The following is a 16216-nucleotide window of genomic DNA, read 5'->3' on the forward strand; positions in this document are numbered from 1 at the left end:
TACTATACTTTTAACCTTTAGCAGGGGTGCGAAACTCCTGAGATCGGCCAAACTCGGCTCCGCTCGGCTCAGCATTGCTCCGAGCAATTATTAGGATTGGCACCACTTGACTTCCTTTTGCGTGCACGACCACAGATAAGATAATCACTTGAATTTTTACAACCCTAAATAGCCGAAAGGGATAGTGCCATATACTAGCAAAAAGCAGAGCTTTGTAAGGGCTCGCGGAGTTTTTCTACCTAAACGTACCGGAACGCGACTTTGATCCAGTCCGAGGCTTGTTCCATGTTCGATCGAGTGGGTAATACGTAATATTTTTATTACCAAAACAGCGTGTGCCTACGAGTATATTGTATAAATCCCGAGCTCCACTAGGTACTGCCAGAGTTCAGCATCAGCTATCTTGGGTACGACGCTACCAAGTGATCATCATGACGAGTCGGATGTCCAAAACAGCGTGTGTCTATGTGTGCACCAAACCCGAGCTCCACTAGGTACTGCCAGGGTTTAGTATCAGCTCTATCTTGGTTACTGCTCTCCCAAATGCTCATCAAGACGTGTCGAAAGACTAAAACAGCGTGTGCCTATCCTATGTTGCACCAAACCTGATTTCGGAGTAAGTAAACAAAATTGGAATAAGAAACAGTCACGGTACTCATGGTCATAATCGTACTCGTTTATTATTTTAAAACAATTTAAACATTCCACTTGCACGCGCACTCATTTTGAACCTATAAATTAGTCCGCGCTAACGTTCACTACGAAACAGGTCAAAACTTGCACAATGCGCACCTGAAAAACCAAAATGTAGGTATAGTTCCGCCGGCCGGATACCGAATATTCAGCCGATGGTCAAGCCGAATATGCGGTATCCAGCCAAACAACTATCCGTTGCATCTCTATAGCACATAGTACATTAGCACGAATCTTAATTCATACATTTTCTAACAGATGGTGCTAGTAGTAATACAAAGTGTTATTCCTTTATTTTATTTTTTAGGTTTATGAAATGATATTTTTATGTTTGATAACACATCTAGACATGAATTTAAATTACTATGCTTAATTTCAAACCTATCAGTGCGATAGTTTTTCCGTAAAGTGTACCACAAGAATGCATATAGTTTGTCGAATAGTGATAGGGCTCGCTTCGCTCGCCCTAATTAGAAAGGAATAGCATGATTCGACCCTGAACCGCTGTCAAACTTCGGTTTTGTAGGAAGTTTCCTTTCTGTACGGTAGTACTATTATTTATTCTGTGCCTTTAGGTAGCCGTTTATCATGCCATTCGCACAACAACATTGGTACAAGCTAGAGACCATGAGCGTTGTAGGGACTGCCACCATGGTCTCATTTGAAAACTTACCCTTTGACCGCTAAAGTCGTCAACTGACGCGCGGCTACAGGCCAATATTAACCTTCGTGTGTTCCGACAAGGTTCACAAGGGCACGCCGCACGTGATAGGCGTAGCGTTCAAAGGGTTAAATTTGAATATCTCGCCCATAATTCGGAGGGCACTCCCCAAAATATTGTGTAATGAGTAATAAAGAGAAGCCACAGTTGAATGGACATTTAACACCATGGTGCAACACTGGGCAAGTGGTGTCCTAATGAGTCATGTGTGTTTATAACACAGACCAACCCCTATAGATCGAGCTTATAGGACGACTCGCGGTCACCGCCCGTATGGTATATAGGTCAAATATAAGAATGTTCGCGCGCCGCTCCGATCAGTTGCGCCCAAGGTTACGACCTGTGGCCTATTTTATAAAGCTACAAGTTACAATTTACAAGCGGAAGTCTCGTTCTAATAGATAGGGTTAGAAAGAGACTTCCGCTTGTAAATTGTAACTTGTAGCTTTATAAAATAGGCCACTGTTAGCAGTGTGCACGAGTCTAAGAAAATAAATCGTAAACTATTGAATTCATTGGGAAATCATGGGATATTGCAGCGTAAAATGGTGTGGCAAGTCATCTAAGACATCTACATACGAAACAGATGGAAAAACATCCCACAGGAAAGTCAAATTCATTATTTCATTGAATAATGTTTCTTGTCCGCGGGGTTCATTTTATACTGGTCGGAAGCAGAGGCGAAGTATGTCCGTCCCTTTTCGTCAACTTGAAAATGCAATGCGCTATCCCTTTCCCTTTCGACTAGTGATCAGGGACAGGAACCGGTTACCTTAACCGGGGTTTTTCATAGGGTTATTTTAGAGGTGTTTATAAAAACCCCTACCATAACGGTAACCGCTTAATAAGGTAACACTTTGATTCGGTAACCGTATCAGATCGAGTTAACCTCTGTTACCGGTAACCGAAATAAAAACCCAGTCTATTCAGTTACCTCATTATGAGGTTTTTGACCAGTTCAAACGATTGTAATCTTTACGCACACTTAAATTCAACTTATTATTGAATAACCGAGGTTGGCATGGGCGGTCTATGAAGCCTCCAACGGCTCCAACACAAACAAGTTTTTTTGCCTTTCCTTTGTTTACACACTACCTGTGTGGTGTGTTCTTATTATAAATATTATTATATTATAACTAAAATAATTAAAATAAGTAAATTAAATAAATTAAATAACTTAAATAAATTAAATAAATTAAATAAATTAAATAAATTAAATAAATTAAATAAATTAAATAAATTAAATAAATTAAATAAATTAAATAAATTAAATAAATTAAATAAATTAAATAAATTAAATAAATTCAATAAATTCAATAAATTAAGTAAATTAAATAAATTAAATAAATTCAATAAATTAAATAAATAAATTAAATTAAATAAATTTAATAAATAAAGTCAACAAAATCAACAAAATATAAATAAAGTAAACAAAATAAACAATTTTTTTAGTATTTTTTTTTTAGTTCTGACGGCACATCACTAAAACTACTTTAATGTAGCAAACCAGTAAGCAACCGATAATAAAGGTTACCATAACTGAATGAAAACCTGTTAAAAACCCTTAACAAAAACCCTATCGCGATGGGGTTTTGAGATTAACTCGGTTAAAGGTTAGGGTTACCGTTTCAATAAGGTTACCATTACAATCAGGTAACAGTATGATAGGGTTACCGAATGATAAGGTAACCGAATCGATTGGGTTACCGAATTGATAGGATTAAGCGTAAAGAGGGGTTTTCCGGTCCTTGCTAGTGATGTGACGATGATGGTTTTTCAGTTGCGGAAAATTGCTCGTGCTTCGTCATACCGTATTGTACCATTTTAGACATAATATATAGGTAACATGTCGTGTAAGTTTTTTTAGAATCTTCTAGGCCAGCGGAGCAGTTAGGCCGCATGTCACGAGATGGACCTGATGATGAACTTCAAAGAAGCACGAGGGAACTCGGTGTTGGTTTGTGATAGACATATGTTGTATGGGTTATTTAGAATCCTCTAGGTGAGCAGTTAGGTCTCATGTCACGAGATGGACCTGATGATGAACTCCAAAGAAGTGCGAGGGAACTCGGTGTTAGTTTGTGATAGACATAGGTTGTATGGGTTTTTAGAATCCTCTAGGTAAGCAGTTAGGTCTCATGTCACGAGATGGACCTGATGATGAACTTCAAAGAAGTGCGAGGGAACTCGGTGTTGGTTTGTGATAGACATATGTTGTATGGGTTTTTTAGAATCCTCTAGGTGAGCAGTTAGGTCTCATGTCACGAGATGGACCTGATGATGAACTTCAAAGAAGTTCGAGGGAACGCGGTGTTGGTCTGTGATAGACATATGTTGTATGGGTTTTTTAGAATCCTCTAGGTGAGCAGTTAGGTCTCATGTCACGAGATGAACCTGATGATGAACTTCATAGTTATTAGAGGTAAAAACGACAATGACCTGAAAGAGAACATAAATGCTACTCTGATTGATGTAGGTGATTGGTTAAATCGGAATGGTCTATGTATGAATGCTTCAAAAACTAAACTAGTTCGATTTGCTACAAGAAATAGTAAAATGATGCCATTAAATATAAAAATGGGCACTGAGCAAATCGAAGAAGTAGCACATACAATTTTCCTAGGCATTGATGTAGACCAGTATTTAAATTGGAAACAACAAATCGACGTAGTTTCCACTAAAATTAATAAATTTATTTATGCCATAAAAGAACTGAAGCGAATGACTTCAGACAAAACTGCGCTACTCGTTTATCATAGCTATGTTGCTTCTGCACTTCGTTATGGAATAGTATTATGGGGTAATGGCACAAATGTAAAACAAGCTTTCATAGCACAAAAAAAATGTGTTAGGGCTATAGCGGGGGTCAAGTGGTCAGAGTCATGTAGGCCGTTGTTTAAACAGTATGGAATCCTGACAGTTCCGAGCTTATACATCTTAGAGATATGTAAATTCGTTAAATGCAATTTAGAATTATTTGATCAGAAATGTAACATTGGAAAGCGCACAGTCACACATAAAGCTTTAGTAGTCCCAAAATGTAAATTAGAAGTGAGTAAGAAAAATTGCTACTACATGGCTGTTCGTATTTATAATGCACTTCCTATGTCATGGACAGAGTTGCCAAACAACAAATTTTTCTCCAAGTTAAGATCCTTTCTCCTAACTGAATGTTTTTACAATATCAATGATTTTTTTCTCAAGATAGAACAATTCTAACGCTTGACATGTGAATGATACCTATCTTATGAATATTGACCTTAATAACAATGTAAATTATAATAATATTTAATTGACATAGTAATTAATAATATAGCTAGTAGGTAATAAACAATAATGTTGCTTTATAATATTATGATTAGGGTTGAATAGCTTTTTTTTTTTTTATATTATATGTATTTTGTACCTTAGACATTTTTAGGGTTCCGTACCCAAAGGGTAAAACGGGACCCTATTACTAAGACTTCGCTGTCCGTCCGTCCGTCCGTCCGTCTGTCACCAGGCTGTATCTCACGAACCGTGATAGCTAGACAGTTGAAATTTTCACAGATGATGTATTTCTGTTGCCGCTATAACAACAAATACTAAAAACAGAATAAAATAAAGATTTAAATGGGGCTCCCATACAACAAACGTGATTTTTGACCAAAGTTAAGCAACGTCGGGAGTGGTCAGTACTTGGATGGGTGACCGCTTTTTTTTTGCTTTTTTTTTTTCGTTTTTTTTTTGCATTATGGTACGGAACCCTTCGTGCGCGAGTCCGACTCGCACTTGCCCGGTTTTTTAGTTTAATCTTAAGGTTATTTGAACTGTACTATATGTATTTTAGGAATAGGACATTGTATACCGTAAACCGGTTGATTGTGACACTCTAATCAAATAATATTGTAACATCTGTATACTGACATTGCACAATCTGACAATAAATGATTACTTACTTACTTACTTCAAAGAAGTGCGAGAGAACTCGAAGTTGATTTGTAATAGGCATATGTTATTGGTCCATTTGAATATGTTTTCAATACAACCTTCAATGACCTTAATAAAACGGACAAAAGAAAATAATTGTATGAGATTTTGGCGACACTTTTTTCTCGTATCGAAAGAGATTGCGATTCTGAGTGGAAATAATATAAAAATTCTAAACTTTAAAATTCATGTACTGGGTACTTTAAACAGAAATGCCCTAATATGTTAAGTAAAAATTTCAGGTACATTATTAAATTACTTAATGAAATATTAAATTAATCAATATAATTATTAAGTAAGTTTACTCTAAGTATAACTACTTGTAACAATTTTACCACAATAAATTTCGATATCACTGGTAGCAGTACCCACTACCTGTAATGAACATGTCCCATCCCTACACTTACACGTGTCAGCGCGCCATGTTTGAAACGACCAATCGCAACGCCGTGAGCACCCCTCCCGCACCTCACAGTTTGGTGATTTGCGTCGGGAACAAAATGGCCAATATTAGGTTTCTAGAGGCGGTGTTCTGTGGTTTATAAACAACTACATAACCTAACTAATCAGTATGATGTTTAGGATTTTTATTGCGGTAGGGTAGGGTAGCATCTAACAGCAAACAAAAATGCATCCACTCCAAAAGAATCGCTCATATTTAAATTCTTCAGCTGAATTATTAAACCCTTAAAAAGGGAAACATTATTTTGCACTTGTACAAGTTGTACAAAGTTGCATCTCAATCTCATTAAACAAAGTTGATTTACTAAAATTGACTAACACCGAAATAATGGTGCAATGAAACCAAGTTGTTTACTATTGTTTCACCACATAACAATGCCAGTTGCCTGGCAACCTCAAACTTTGCTTGCCCATTGTCAGCCTTTGGAGTCTATGGATGCTTAGTTGGTCTTATCACCTTCGCTGCAGCAATTAGTTTTACTCATAATTAACCTCACTTTGTATGGAATCTTTCAACCCCCTCCTTCAGTAAACATGTTAAATAAATGAAATTTAATTTATTGCAGCCATTTCTACCGCAATTGCATTAGGTGAATGACCTGTGATTGCGCCTAAGAGTGTCTATGATGTTCTCAAAATAGATGTGATAAAAATTAAACAATTACTAATATAGATTTACAATTTATTACTTATGTATACACATATGTAAATTAAGGGACATTGCCAGTGCATGATTGCACAATCTGTTGTGCAATTTTAAAGGTGCACAACTTATCAAAATTGAATAAACATATCACATAAGATCCTCTGCAACACTGGGGTAGCACAACTATTTGGTATCAATTGTCATAACATAACTTTACTTTCATTATAGTTATAGTTCGTTTTTTTTAGCATTAGAAAGAACTTGAAAGAAGGTAAGCGATCTTGACATGTCTATTAATTGAAAAACGCTTTTTAAAAATCAGTAACTATTACTTATGAAAGCAAAAGAACATAAATTACCATATTAGATTCATAATTGTTACATATTTGCCATAACTTATTTTTAAAATGTGTTTTTCAATTAAAAGACGCATCAAGATTGTTTACCTTATTTCTAATGCTAAAAAAACGAACTATAGAAGTTGTAAAAAATGTAAACAAAATAATATTTCTACTCCTTTATTTACCTTAAAGATCAAGATTTCTTATATTCATAATGTATGCATCATAATTTTAAATCTGATATTACCTTTTTTGTTTATTAAAACAATTAAAAACATAATTTGAGGTTATGCCTCAAATGTACAATGTTTACATTTTTGCTCACTTCTTCTTTAAACAATACTCAACAGAACTGATGCTATTTATGAATGACAAGTGAACCTCATAGTTGCATTTCTTGCAGGGTTTAGGACATGCTGTCAATGAGTGAGGCACGCATTGTGGAGGTGATGGCTGTAGGCTTGGCATCATTCAGTTTAAACACACTCTCAATCACTGAGATCTCTGTCGACGTCGTGTCCATGCCACAAAACGCGCACCAATCGTTCACCACCATCCCCGCTGCTACTACATCACTGCCTCGGTTTACTGTACCCGCAACTAACGGAACTTGTAGGAGGGATGAGAGCTCGTCCTGATCTTGTATGGTAGTTTTTGGGTGAACTAAGCCCCCACGATTACTGAGCGCGGTGTATGAACCGACCAAAACGTTTCCGGCCACGGACTGCCGAAACACTTCTACGTTTAGTGTGTCTGCGAGAATTTCCTCTGTGTCGCGGTCCAGGTCGGGGTGCACGAGCGCTACATAGTCGTTGCACGCTATGACGTTCCCCAGCGCGCTGAGGCGCTCCTCTACACGCTGCACCTTGACTGTGTCCGGTAGACTGTTGCGTATGTGTTGTAACTCTGTGTCGGTGGTCGCCGCTGGCACCAGAAGTCCGTTCTTGTTGGCAACGGTCATCCGGCCGATGATACGACACCCCGCGATACTGACGTGCACCACGGGAATCGTTTCTGCGAGCTCGGCTTCGAACACGCTGTAGAAATTTTCTGAGCCTCCGATAGCAACGAGGCAATAGGAATTTGTCAATTTGCTAAACACCCCCACTTCATTGTTATTCTCGAATTGTACACGGACCGCCATGATTGCTGTTCAGATGCGCGATTAACTTTCAATTTCAATTTATTTCACAATGATTATATATCTTCACGTGGGGAGAGAAATGAGAAAAACACTCGTTGAAGCGCACACGTCACTTTGACAGTAGAATCCACAGATTATGCAAAAGCTACTAGCAAACTAGGGTACGTTCGAAAACAACTTAACACAATATAGTCTGGCAAAGCCAACAGTAAATAAGAAGAAAAAACTATACTCATCCCTTTTTTTGGGTGCTAGTACTAGCGTAAGAAGAAGACAGTATAATTATCTCGATCTATGATTGAAATAAGACAGTCCCTGGCCAAACTAGGTATATCTATAAAATTGCAAAAGTTTAGGATCATTTTAGGACAATAAAATGCTTTTCGAACAAATATTCAAATACATTTTGATTTAATCCCATTATTTAAAATTTATTTTGTTTGCCAAACCAAGGGGTTACATCAAAGAGTAGTATAATATAATATATGGTTACATGAAAAATTCAAAATATGTCTGACATTGTCACAATAAACTGTCACCATTTCTCGGTCACCATGCGTATTTTATAGCTACAAAAATGTTTTCAAAATCAATGAGTTACAAAGGATCAGCCACAATGTAAAATGCGAAGATTTGCAACATTGGATTGTTTAGTGGACTCCAATGACATTACTACATTTTCCTACAACAATGTACAAAGTCTGAGACAGGCACTGTTATCACATGTGACGTATCAGCCGCGGATCCAGCAGGCACTTCAACACACCAATTTTCAGTTTCATAGAACTTGTAGTTACGGTAATATTTTAAGAGTAAGTTTTCACTCCTGGCAATTTTTATCGGTTACTTCCCAAGCAAAGCGGCGCCTTATTTAAAAGTGGTCGTTTAACTTGTGCTACAGGAATGTCGTGTAGGCGAAGGGAGGACTCTGTTGACGTTTTGGCGTCCTGCGCATTCTGAAAGCGGTGTCACTGTAAGCATGTCTGCCTCAAGTTGTTCTTCGATAATTCCCGTAAGTACCAACAACAAAATGTGTCGTCTTGTATATAGCAGTAGGTCTAGCAGTTTTAATAATGATGACACTTAACTAATTTTCAGAACCCTTACGCTGAGCGGGAGCTGCGTAGCTCAGCGCAGCAGACCGATATCACATGCCGTTACATTGCTGGCATGGGCACACCAGGTACTTTAAGGGCTTATGAAATAAAACGATTGAAACGGTAATCCGTATCGCGTATATTGAATTCATACTACATACCGACGTTTCATTCGTTTCGTTTTATTTCATGAGTAACTATCGCGGTAACCGAAGACAATATTACTTTAACCCTTTTCCAGGCATAATATATAAAGGAAAAGATGGTGGAATGATGAATGCGAAAGGATCATAGAGGAAAGAAGGAGATATAAAATTCTCGCGGATCAAGATGTACAATGGGAGGCAAAGCATAAACATCTGCAGGTGGAAGCTAGAAGAGTGATAAAACGGGCCAAGAGAGAACACCTAAGTGAGCTATTAAGGGGGATGGAAACGTTAATAAGAGCAAACCAATCCCGGATGTTTTATAAAGAGCTCAGTAACTTCAAAAAAGGCTATCAACCTGTCACACAATTCCTGGAAGATGACAGTGGAAATCTCATCACATCCAGAGATCAGATAAAGAGTATGTGGAAGGAGTACTTCACACATCTGCTCAACTCTCCCCCTCTAGTACACCAGCCCCTTCCAATAACAACAGTACCGATGAATGTGAGGTCGCCCCGCCAACTTTTGAGGAGGTATACCAAGCAATCATGCGACTCAAAAACAATAAGGCTCCTGGAAAAATAGTGGTGGCACTGTCCACTCTAAAATTTACGAGCTATTGCTGAAAATATGGGAGATAGAGGAACAGCCACAGGAATGGAACATCGGTGTCATCTGTCCAGTCCACAAAAAAGGCTCGAAAAAGAGATGCTCAAACAAACTATCGAGGAATCGCTTTACTCACTACAGCGTACAAAGTTTTGTCCAACGTACTGCTCAAGAGGCTGGAACCATATTCTGAAAGAATCCTTTCCGCAGAAACCGCAGCACGACGGACCAGATTTTCCTTCTCAAAGAGATTATGCAGAAGAAGTGGGAGTACGCCCAAAGCGTTCACTCTTTGTTTGTGGACAGTGTTCACTAAGGCCTATGACAGCATAGATAGGGACGCTCTGTATGCCATTCTTGTAAATTTTAACATCCCTAGAAAACTAGTAGCCGTGATCACTACAGCAACAAAAGAGAGTAGGATGCGTGTCAGAGTAGGCGGTGAGCTGACCGAGGAATTCAAGGTGATGACCGGTCTAAAGCAGGGAGATGCCTTATCACCCGTGCTCTTCAACTTAGCCCTTGAACATGTTGTCCGAAAAGTGTAAGCGTTGGACATAATGCTGGAGCTGAGCGGCAAGCACAAAGTGATAGGGTACGCGGACGACCTTGCTTTATTAGGGGAAAGCCGCGAAGAAGTAGTGCAGGCAGCCAGTGTCTTGGAGCGAGAGGCCTCTAGTATAATAGGTCACAGGATTAACCAGTCAAAAACTGAATACCTCCACATGAAGCGCTATAAAAATACACGAGTTCAGCGCAGAAGTCTCCATGTTGGGGGTACCGTCTACCGTGGAGTTGACAAGTTCCGGTATCTTGGATGCACCATTACCGATACAAACGCAAGGGAGGAGGAAATCAATATTCGCATCCAAAACGCCCTGCGATGCAGTGCAGCCCTCCATAAAGTGTTGGTGTCCAGGCTTCTCAGCAGAAATACTAAGCTAAGAATAGGTATGTAAGACCGTTATCCGACCAATCCTTATGTTTGGGTGTGAGGCCTGGACACTAACACAAAAAGAGGAAAGTCAGCTCCTGGTAGCGGAAAGAAAGATCTTTCGTAAGATCCTGGGACCTATCAAGAGAGACAACGGCACGTGGAGGATACGGAAGAACGCCGAAATCGAGGAGTTGGTGGCCGGACCCAATATAATCGGCGAAACGAAATCCCACAGACTTCGCTGGTTCAGTCACCTATTAAGAATGGGAGAGGATCGGGCTGCCAAGAGGGCGTACCTGGGAAGACCGACTGGTAGCCGCCCGGTAGGTCGGCCCAGATACCGCTGGGGAGACAGTGTGGAAGCGGATCTGCGTCAGCTTCAAGCCGATAATTGGCAGGAATAAACGGCGCAGGATCGGGAAAAGTGGCGTGCTCTCGTTTCGGAGGCCAAGATCCTCTTTGGATCGCTGAGCCATATTAGTTAGTTAGCTTTTCCAGGCATAGTACGATTTATCGATCACATACGCGCCAATATAATTTCGACCTTAGCAATCCGATTTTAAGTTCAAATTAGATATATAACTTTCGGGAAATGTAACTTGTCTTCAAAAGAATCATCATAGCTGGATTAATTGGAATAGGTATTGTATTTGGTTTTTTTGGGAAAACCTTGCAGATTGGAAAAGGTTTAACTTATCCTGTCGTCGAGCCTTAATCTTCTGACGTCACGCCCGAGCAATTTGGTTTACTGTTTCACGAAACATAAGAACATCGTGAACAATATTTGACATTACATGTAAAAAATACAGTCTCGAATTGCCAAAAATGTTTAATGTTTGATATTTTTGCATTTGAACAATTTTTTACATCAAGAAATATTGTAAACGATGTGCTAATATTTCGTGAAAAGGAAAATGATCATTAGGCCCGATATCGGGGCCGACGTCGCTCGCGGCATATCGTTCGCCGTCCGAATGCAGGATAAGTCTTGTAATAATATTGGTGTAGGTATTAAATGACTTGCATTAGCCCTAGATATTATAAGTCAATCAAATCTGATGGACGACCAGAGAGAAGCTGGCACATTGGTTTAGGAATGTTTAGCATCAAACTGTCTTTGGCACTGTGTGAAGGTTTTGTTGTTGAATAACTTCAATTTCGTTTAACAGTGTCAGATACAGAAGAAGCCAGAGAGCGCATACGGGTGGCGGCGGACTCTTTGACGGCGCCCGGGGCGCTGTCGCCACCCGGTGCGGCGCGCTCGCGCTCTATACTCGGTTCTGTTTGCGCTCTTCTGCTTGCTAAACAGGTAAAAAGTAATTCATTTACAAGGTGGCTTGGTATCAAAAAATACTACCTAATAGCGTCACTATACCAAGTGAGGCCTGTATAGTTATTTCGTCGAACGAGGGCAATCGGGGTCTAATATGCTCACGGTCTCTCCGTCAAATTAGGGCACTAATATCGGGCCAGGAGCCGGTGGCATTTTGTTCACCATCACCATATTGTCAGAACAATAACAAACTTCCCATTTTTAATACAAAAAACTATCTGTAGGCTTCGCCGTCAGTGCCAAAAGAAGTGAGCAGCGTAGCAGGCAGCCTAGCTTCAGAGAATATCTGCCGCATCTGCTTCGGCGGGGCATCAGCGGAGCGCCTGGAGCGCCCGTGCGGCTGCCGCGGCACCATCGCCGCCGTGCACCGCTCCTGTCTCGAGCGCTGGCTGCTGCAGGCGGCCACCAGCTACTGCGAGCTCTGCCGGCACCATTACGTGGTCACCAGGAGTCACAAGTACAAAAATATATCAGTTAATTTCAAGAACTTTTATAAAATGTAATTGTGTGCCTATTTTAACGACGCATATTGATTCAGATGGTCCTGGATGCGTTCTCTAATCGAATGGGCGCGCTCTGGGCGCGGGCGAGCGCTGGCGGCGGACGCGTGGCGCGGGGTGGCGCTGGGCGCGGCCAGCGTGCTGGGCACGGCGCGCGCGCTGCACGCGGCCGACCGCGCGCTGCAGGCCGGCGCGAGGGCCGGCGGCCCTGCTGCTCTGGCTGCGAACCTGTTCTCGTCGCTGCTCATCGGTATCATTGGTATTGGTAACACCTATACCTAAATTGAAATAGATGGCACAGTATACGAAAAAAAGTGACCCAGTGTTTGAGGCTAGAATTAAATTAACTTTTTCAGCATTTGCAGCTGACGCCTGCTAGGCAAATCGAGTCTCGGCAGTACCTGTCCAAATTTACCCGAACTCATGCAAACTTTGCAAAGATAAAAGGCGGGCCCTTTTGGCGTCACCCGCGATTGCTGAAGAAGCCGGTTCGATTTCAGACACTTTTTCTTTCTCTTTCTCGTCACTTTTTCTTCCGTGTGATATTATTTAATAGATTTCAGTTTATTATTTTTCTACAGTCATAAATAGGTACCTATACCTATATAAGCATCATTCGAAAATAGCACCAGGTATAAGGTGTCTGGCCGTAGCGTACACCTCCGTTTTCTCGGTCAACAAATCCACGGTTTTCTGAACTCTATGTATACAATTTAGAACTAGGTATAACGGTGTTATACAAGGATCGTGTTCTGATACTTGTATAACACCACAACAATCTAATCCTGAACTAGCGTTTTTCATAGGCGCCCTAAACGGTCTCCTAACAACCTGGATCCTGCTCAAGATCCAGGAGCACCAGATGTCCTGGCGAGCTTGGCGGGACAGCACGCTCCACGTGCGCGTGTTGCTGGCCGACGACGTGCCCGACGACACGCTGACCGACGACGACGAGAGGCTGCTGGCGCGCTCCGACGATCCGCCGACGATTGACAGGAGCACGAATGTCGCTGATCCGTTTATGGTCGCCATGCCCTTTGCTTTGCCAGACTCCTGAGCGATCCTCCAAAAATAGTGTTATCGATAACTTTTAAAAATCGTCGTACCAAACCCTAAAAATTGTGCCACAAATAGTGACGGGCAATATTTATGGATACTTATCGATATCGATGGATAAAAAATGAATATAGGTAGCGAAATAAAAAATAAACTTTTAAGAAGCTGGACTTATAGTTATGTAAATTTTTAGTTTAGATAAAAATTCGAAATACATTTCAGCGCTCGCATTGTGGCGACTTTAGAGGGTTGTGGACTGTGTTATTCACATGTATATGCAAAATTGCAGCAAAACACTTGAATTTAATGTTAACGGCATGTCAGCGAAATTTGTCTACTTTATAGTTTCCACGATCGCGTTTTGTGTAATTTTCTCAATAATAGTGCTGATCCGTCACTCCAGAACAAGATATGATGATGCATGTACCTATAGCCACTGAATAAAAATAATACAAACAATTTTGTTAATAATATTTTATTTCATATCAATATAAATTAACTTATAAATTATTGTAATATAATATGATCTATTTGATAAAATCAGTAGGCGATTATTTAAGCCGCGATTATTAATAAAAGTCAAGTTGAAATGATAATGAATGAATACAAGTAGTAAGTTAATGGATTGACGTTGAAATGAACGCCTGAGCGACGCGAGGATACTACTTCCTTATGTAGATAAATAAGTAAAAGCGATCCTTGCAATCAGGGGTCCAATCGCAAAGGTGAAAATCAAATGTATAAAAATCTACGGACTAACCTACGAAGTCGGTACTCATACCAGTTAGTCAAGCTTACGAGCTAATATAAAAATCACATACATCTTGAGATTACAATAAATAGGACTGTCGAGACGGCGCTGGAGATACAACGAGCTGGGCGGACTTAATAAACATTTGACAAACATTAACACAAACAAACAATTTGATAACAACATACGCTCTTTGGACTCTAAATATACACTTCGATTATACAAAAAAATATAAACTTTTGTGACTTTAGCGTTCGACTACTTATATTTAACACTAACGCTATATTTTTGGCCACAGATGTCATTTTTATCGATAGTACTCGCATCACTATTCCTATATTTAAGGTATTTGCGTACAGTTTTTTTCTGTTATTAAACCACAGACAATTAAATCAATAGACGTGCCAAGAATTATATCTATTCTGTAATCCTCGAAACGTCACTCGCACGCCTATCACTCCAATTATCTGCGGTGCGAATTTCGACTCTATTCTTATCAACGTAAGTGTGGCCAAAAAGACAGCGTGCGTATGCGCCGGTCAGCGCTCATCCTTGAAGCGGCGGTGGATGGATTGCACGTACGTGAACACGCACTTCCAGTCCGGCTTGCGCATGGCAACCATGTCGTCCACGTCCAGCAGAGGGTAGATGCCCGCCTTCTCACTGGAATCAGAATAAACACCGTCATTTATAGTTTAATTATCGAGAAGATGGAATTGCATTTGTAGTGGTTGTATGCTGATAGTACAAGAAAATAGAAAATTCAAATATAGAATGCCTGTAAACAAACAATACTACTACATATGCAATTCCACGCTCTCGATGATTCAACTATACGTTTAATGTCTTGTTTCCCTCTGAGTTGAGATGTGAAATGGCAGTCGCTTTCATAATAACTAGTGACTACTCCAATTTTTTGGGTTAATTTTCAAGCGGACCCCAGACTGCCATGAGCCGCGGCAAAAAGTTGGGACATTACCAGGAAGATAAGGATGATGTCTAAATTAAGCCTAAAATCCTTGAAAGCTTTTTTAGTTCTCATAATCTAGATGCAAGGGAAATAATTGATCTTTAATGATGCACGGTAGGTAGGGCGCATTTAGGTACTCAGTATAGAAATAATTTACTAAGTATAATAGAAATTGAGGCAGGAAATGCCAAAGCCTACTCGTAGGTCAGAGCCAAAGCTCTGCCCTACGAGTAGGCTTTGGCCTACTCGTATTGGTATTACAATTTATCCCAATTAAAGATATTACAATCACACATTCAAGACCGATACTGTGAATCCTAGTTTATAACGAACACGCGGTGTTAATGTAAATAAGAACTTTACTGCCAACCAAAACTGGCCTTCCCGGATTCGTCAGGTCGTAAAGTTCAAATCAGTTTCAAGATTGATATTTACAAGTTATAAATTATAAATGATACGCTTGCGGTCAAAAATAGACGTTTACGACGCGGATGCGCTGCGTATTAGTGGGCGGACACGCGCGCTGACTACACCCAAGATCACACGAATTTGTTAGGCAATTTCTATATAAAATTACACGTTTCAATTGGTCTTGAGTGTAGAACGTAGTATATGTGTTGGCGGTGACATCAAGCCCTGAAATACTGCGCGTGTGTTGATGTGATGACTGGTCAGTGCTGACGATTGACGGACTGTCAATGAGTCATCGGTCAGTACCATGTTGCGAAGATTGGCTTGCGAATTGCGAAGTGTTGTATCTGATAGAATCTTATTTCTTATTTCTACAGGAGTTGTAGCACTGTGTTGTGCTGTGTGATGAGTGGTCGAAAGTTCTGTG

At 40.1% G+C, this 16216-nt stretch overlaps 3 protein-coding genes and 1 long non-coding RNA gene across 9 annotated transcripts in view; 2 read left to right on the top strand and 2 right to left on the bottom strand.

Annotated features, from left to right (window-relative positions):
* LOC134796328 (uncharacterized) overlaps nucleotides 1–16216 on the top strand; it is a 280891-nt gene that overhangs the window by 23420 nt on the left and 241255 nt on the right. The gene's annotated exons all lie outside the window — the stretch shown is intronic.
* Nucleotides 6511–8115, bottom strand: LOC134796313 (eukaryotic translation initiation factor 6). Its single transcript, XM_063768398.1, has 2 exons — nucleotides 6965–8115; nucleotides 6511–6707 (listed from the first exon to the last, which is right to left on the bottom strand). Exon 1 carries the CDS (start codon nucleotides 7974–7976, stop codon nucleotides 7239–7241), a length of 738 nt encoding a protein of 245 aa, XP_063624468.1. The 5' UTR covers nucleotides 7977–8115; the 3' UTR covers nucleotides 6511–6707; nucleotides 6965–7238.
* Nucleotides 8494–14334, top strand: LOC134796319 (E3 ubiquitin-protein ligase MARCHF1-like). 4 transcript variants are annotated; one of them, XM_063768409.1, is made up of 7 exons: nucleotides 8494–8788; nucleotides 8878–8988; nucleotides 9075–9159; nucleotides 11938–12077; nucleotides 12326–12558; nucleotides 12640–12860; nucleotides 13408–14334. In XM_063768409.1, the coding sequence occupies exons 1-7, from the start codon at nucleotides 8600–8602 to the stop codon at nucleotides 13656–13658; spliced, it is 1230 nt and encodes a 409-aa protein (XP_063624479.1). In that variant the 5' UTR covers nucleotides 8494–8599; the 3' UTR covers nucleotides 13659–14334. The 4 variants fall into 4 exon arrangements, with proteins under 4 accessions (XP_063624479.1, XP_063624480.1, XP_063624481.1 ...); XM_063768410.1 differs by having other exon boundaries at nucleotides 12640–12851; XM_063768411.1 differs by lacking the exon at nucleotides 11938–12077.
* Nucleotides 14117–16216, bottom strand: part of LOC134796317 (mucin-3A) — a 103116-nt gene continuing 101016 nt past the window's right edge. For all 3 annotated transcript variants that reach the window (XM_063768402.1, XM_063768401.1, XM_063768400.1), the window contains one exon: nucleotides 14117–15071. In XM_063768402.1, coding sequence (XP_063624472.1) covers nucleotides 14948–15071 — 124 coding nt within the window. In that variant the 3' untranslated portion in view covers nucleotides 14117–14947. The remainder of the gene's footprint in view (nucleotides 15072–16216) is intronic.

This window comes from Cydia splendana, chromosome 13 (genome assembly GCF_910591565.1).
Source record: "Cydia splendana chromosome 13, ilCydSple1.2, whole genome shotgun sequence".
NCBI classification, from domain to species: domain Eukaryota; kingdom Metazoa; phylum Arthropoda; class Insecta; order Lepidoptera; family Tortricidae; genus Cydia; species Cydia splendana.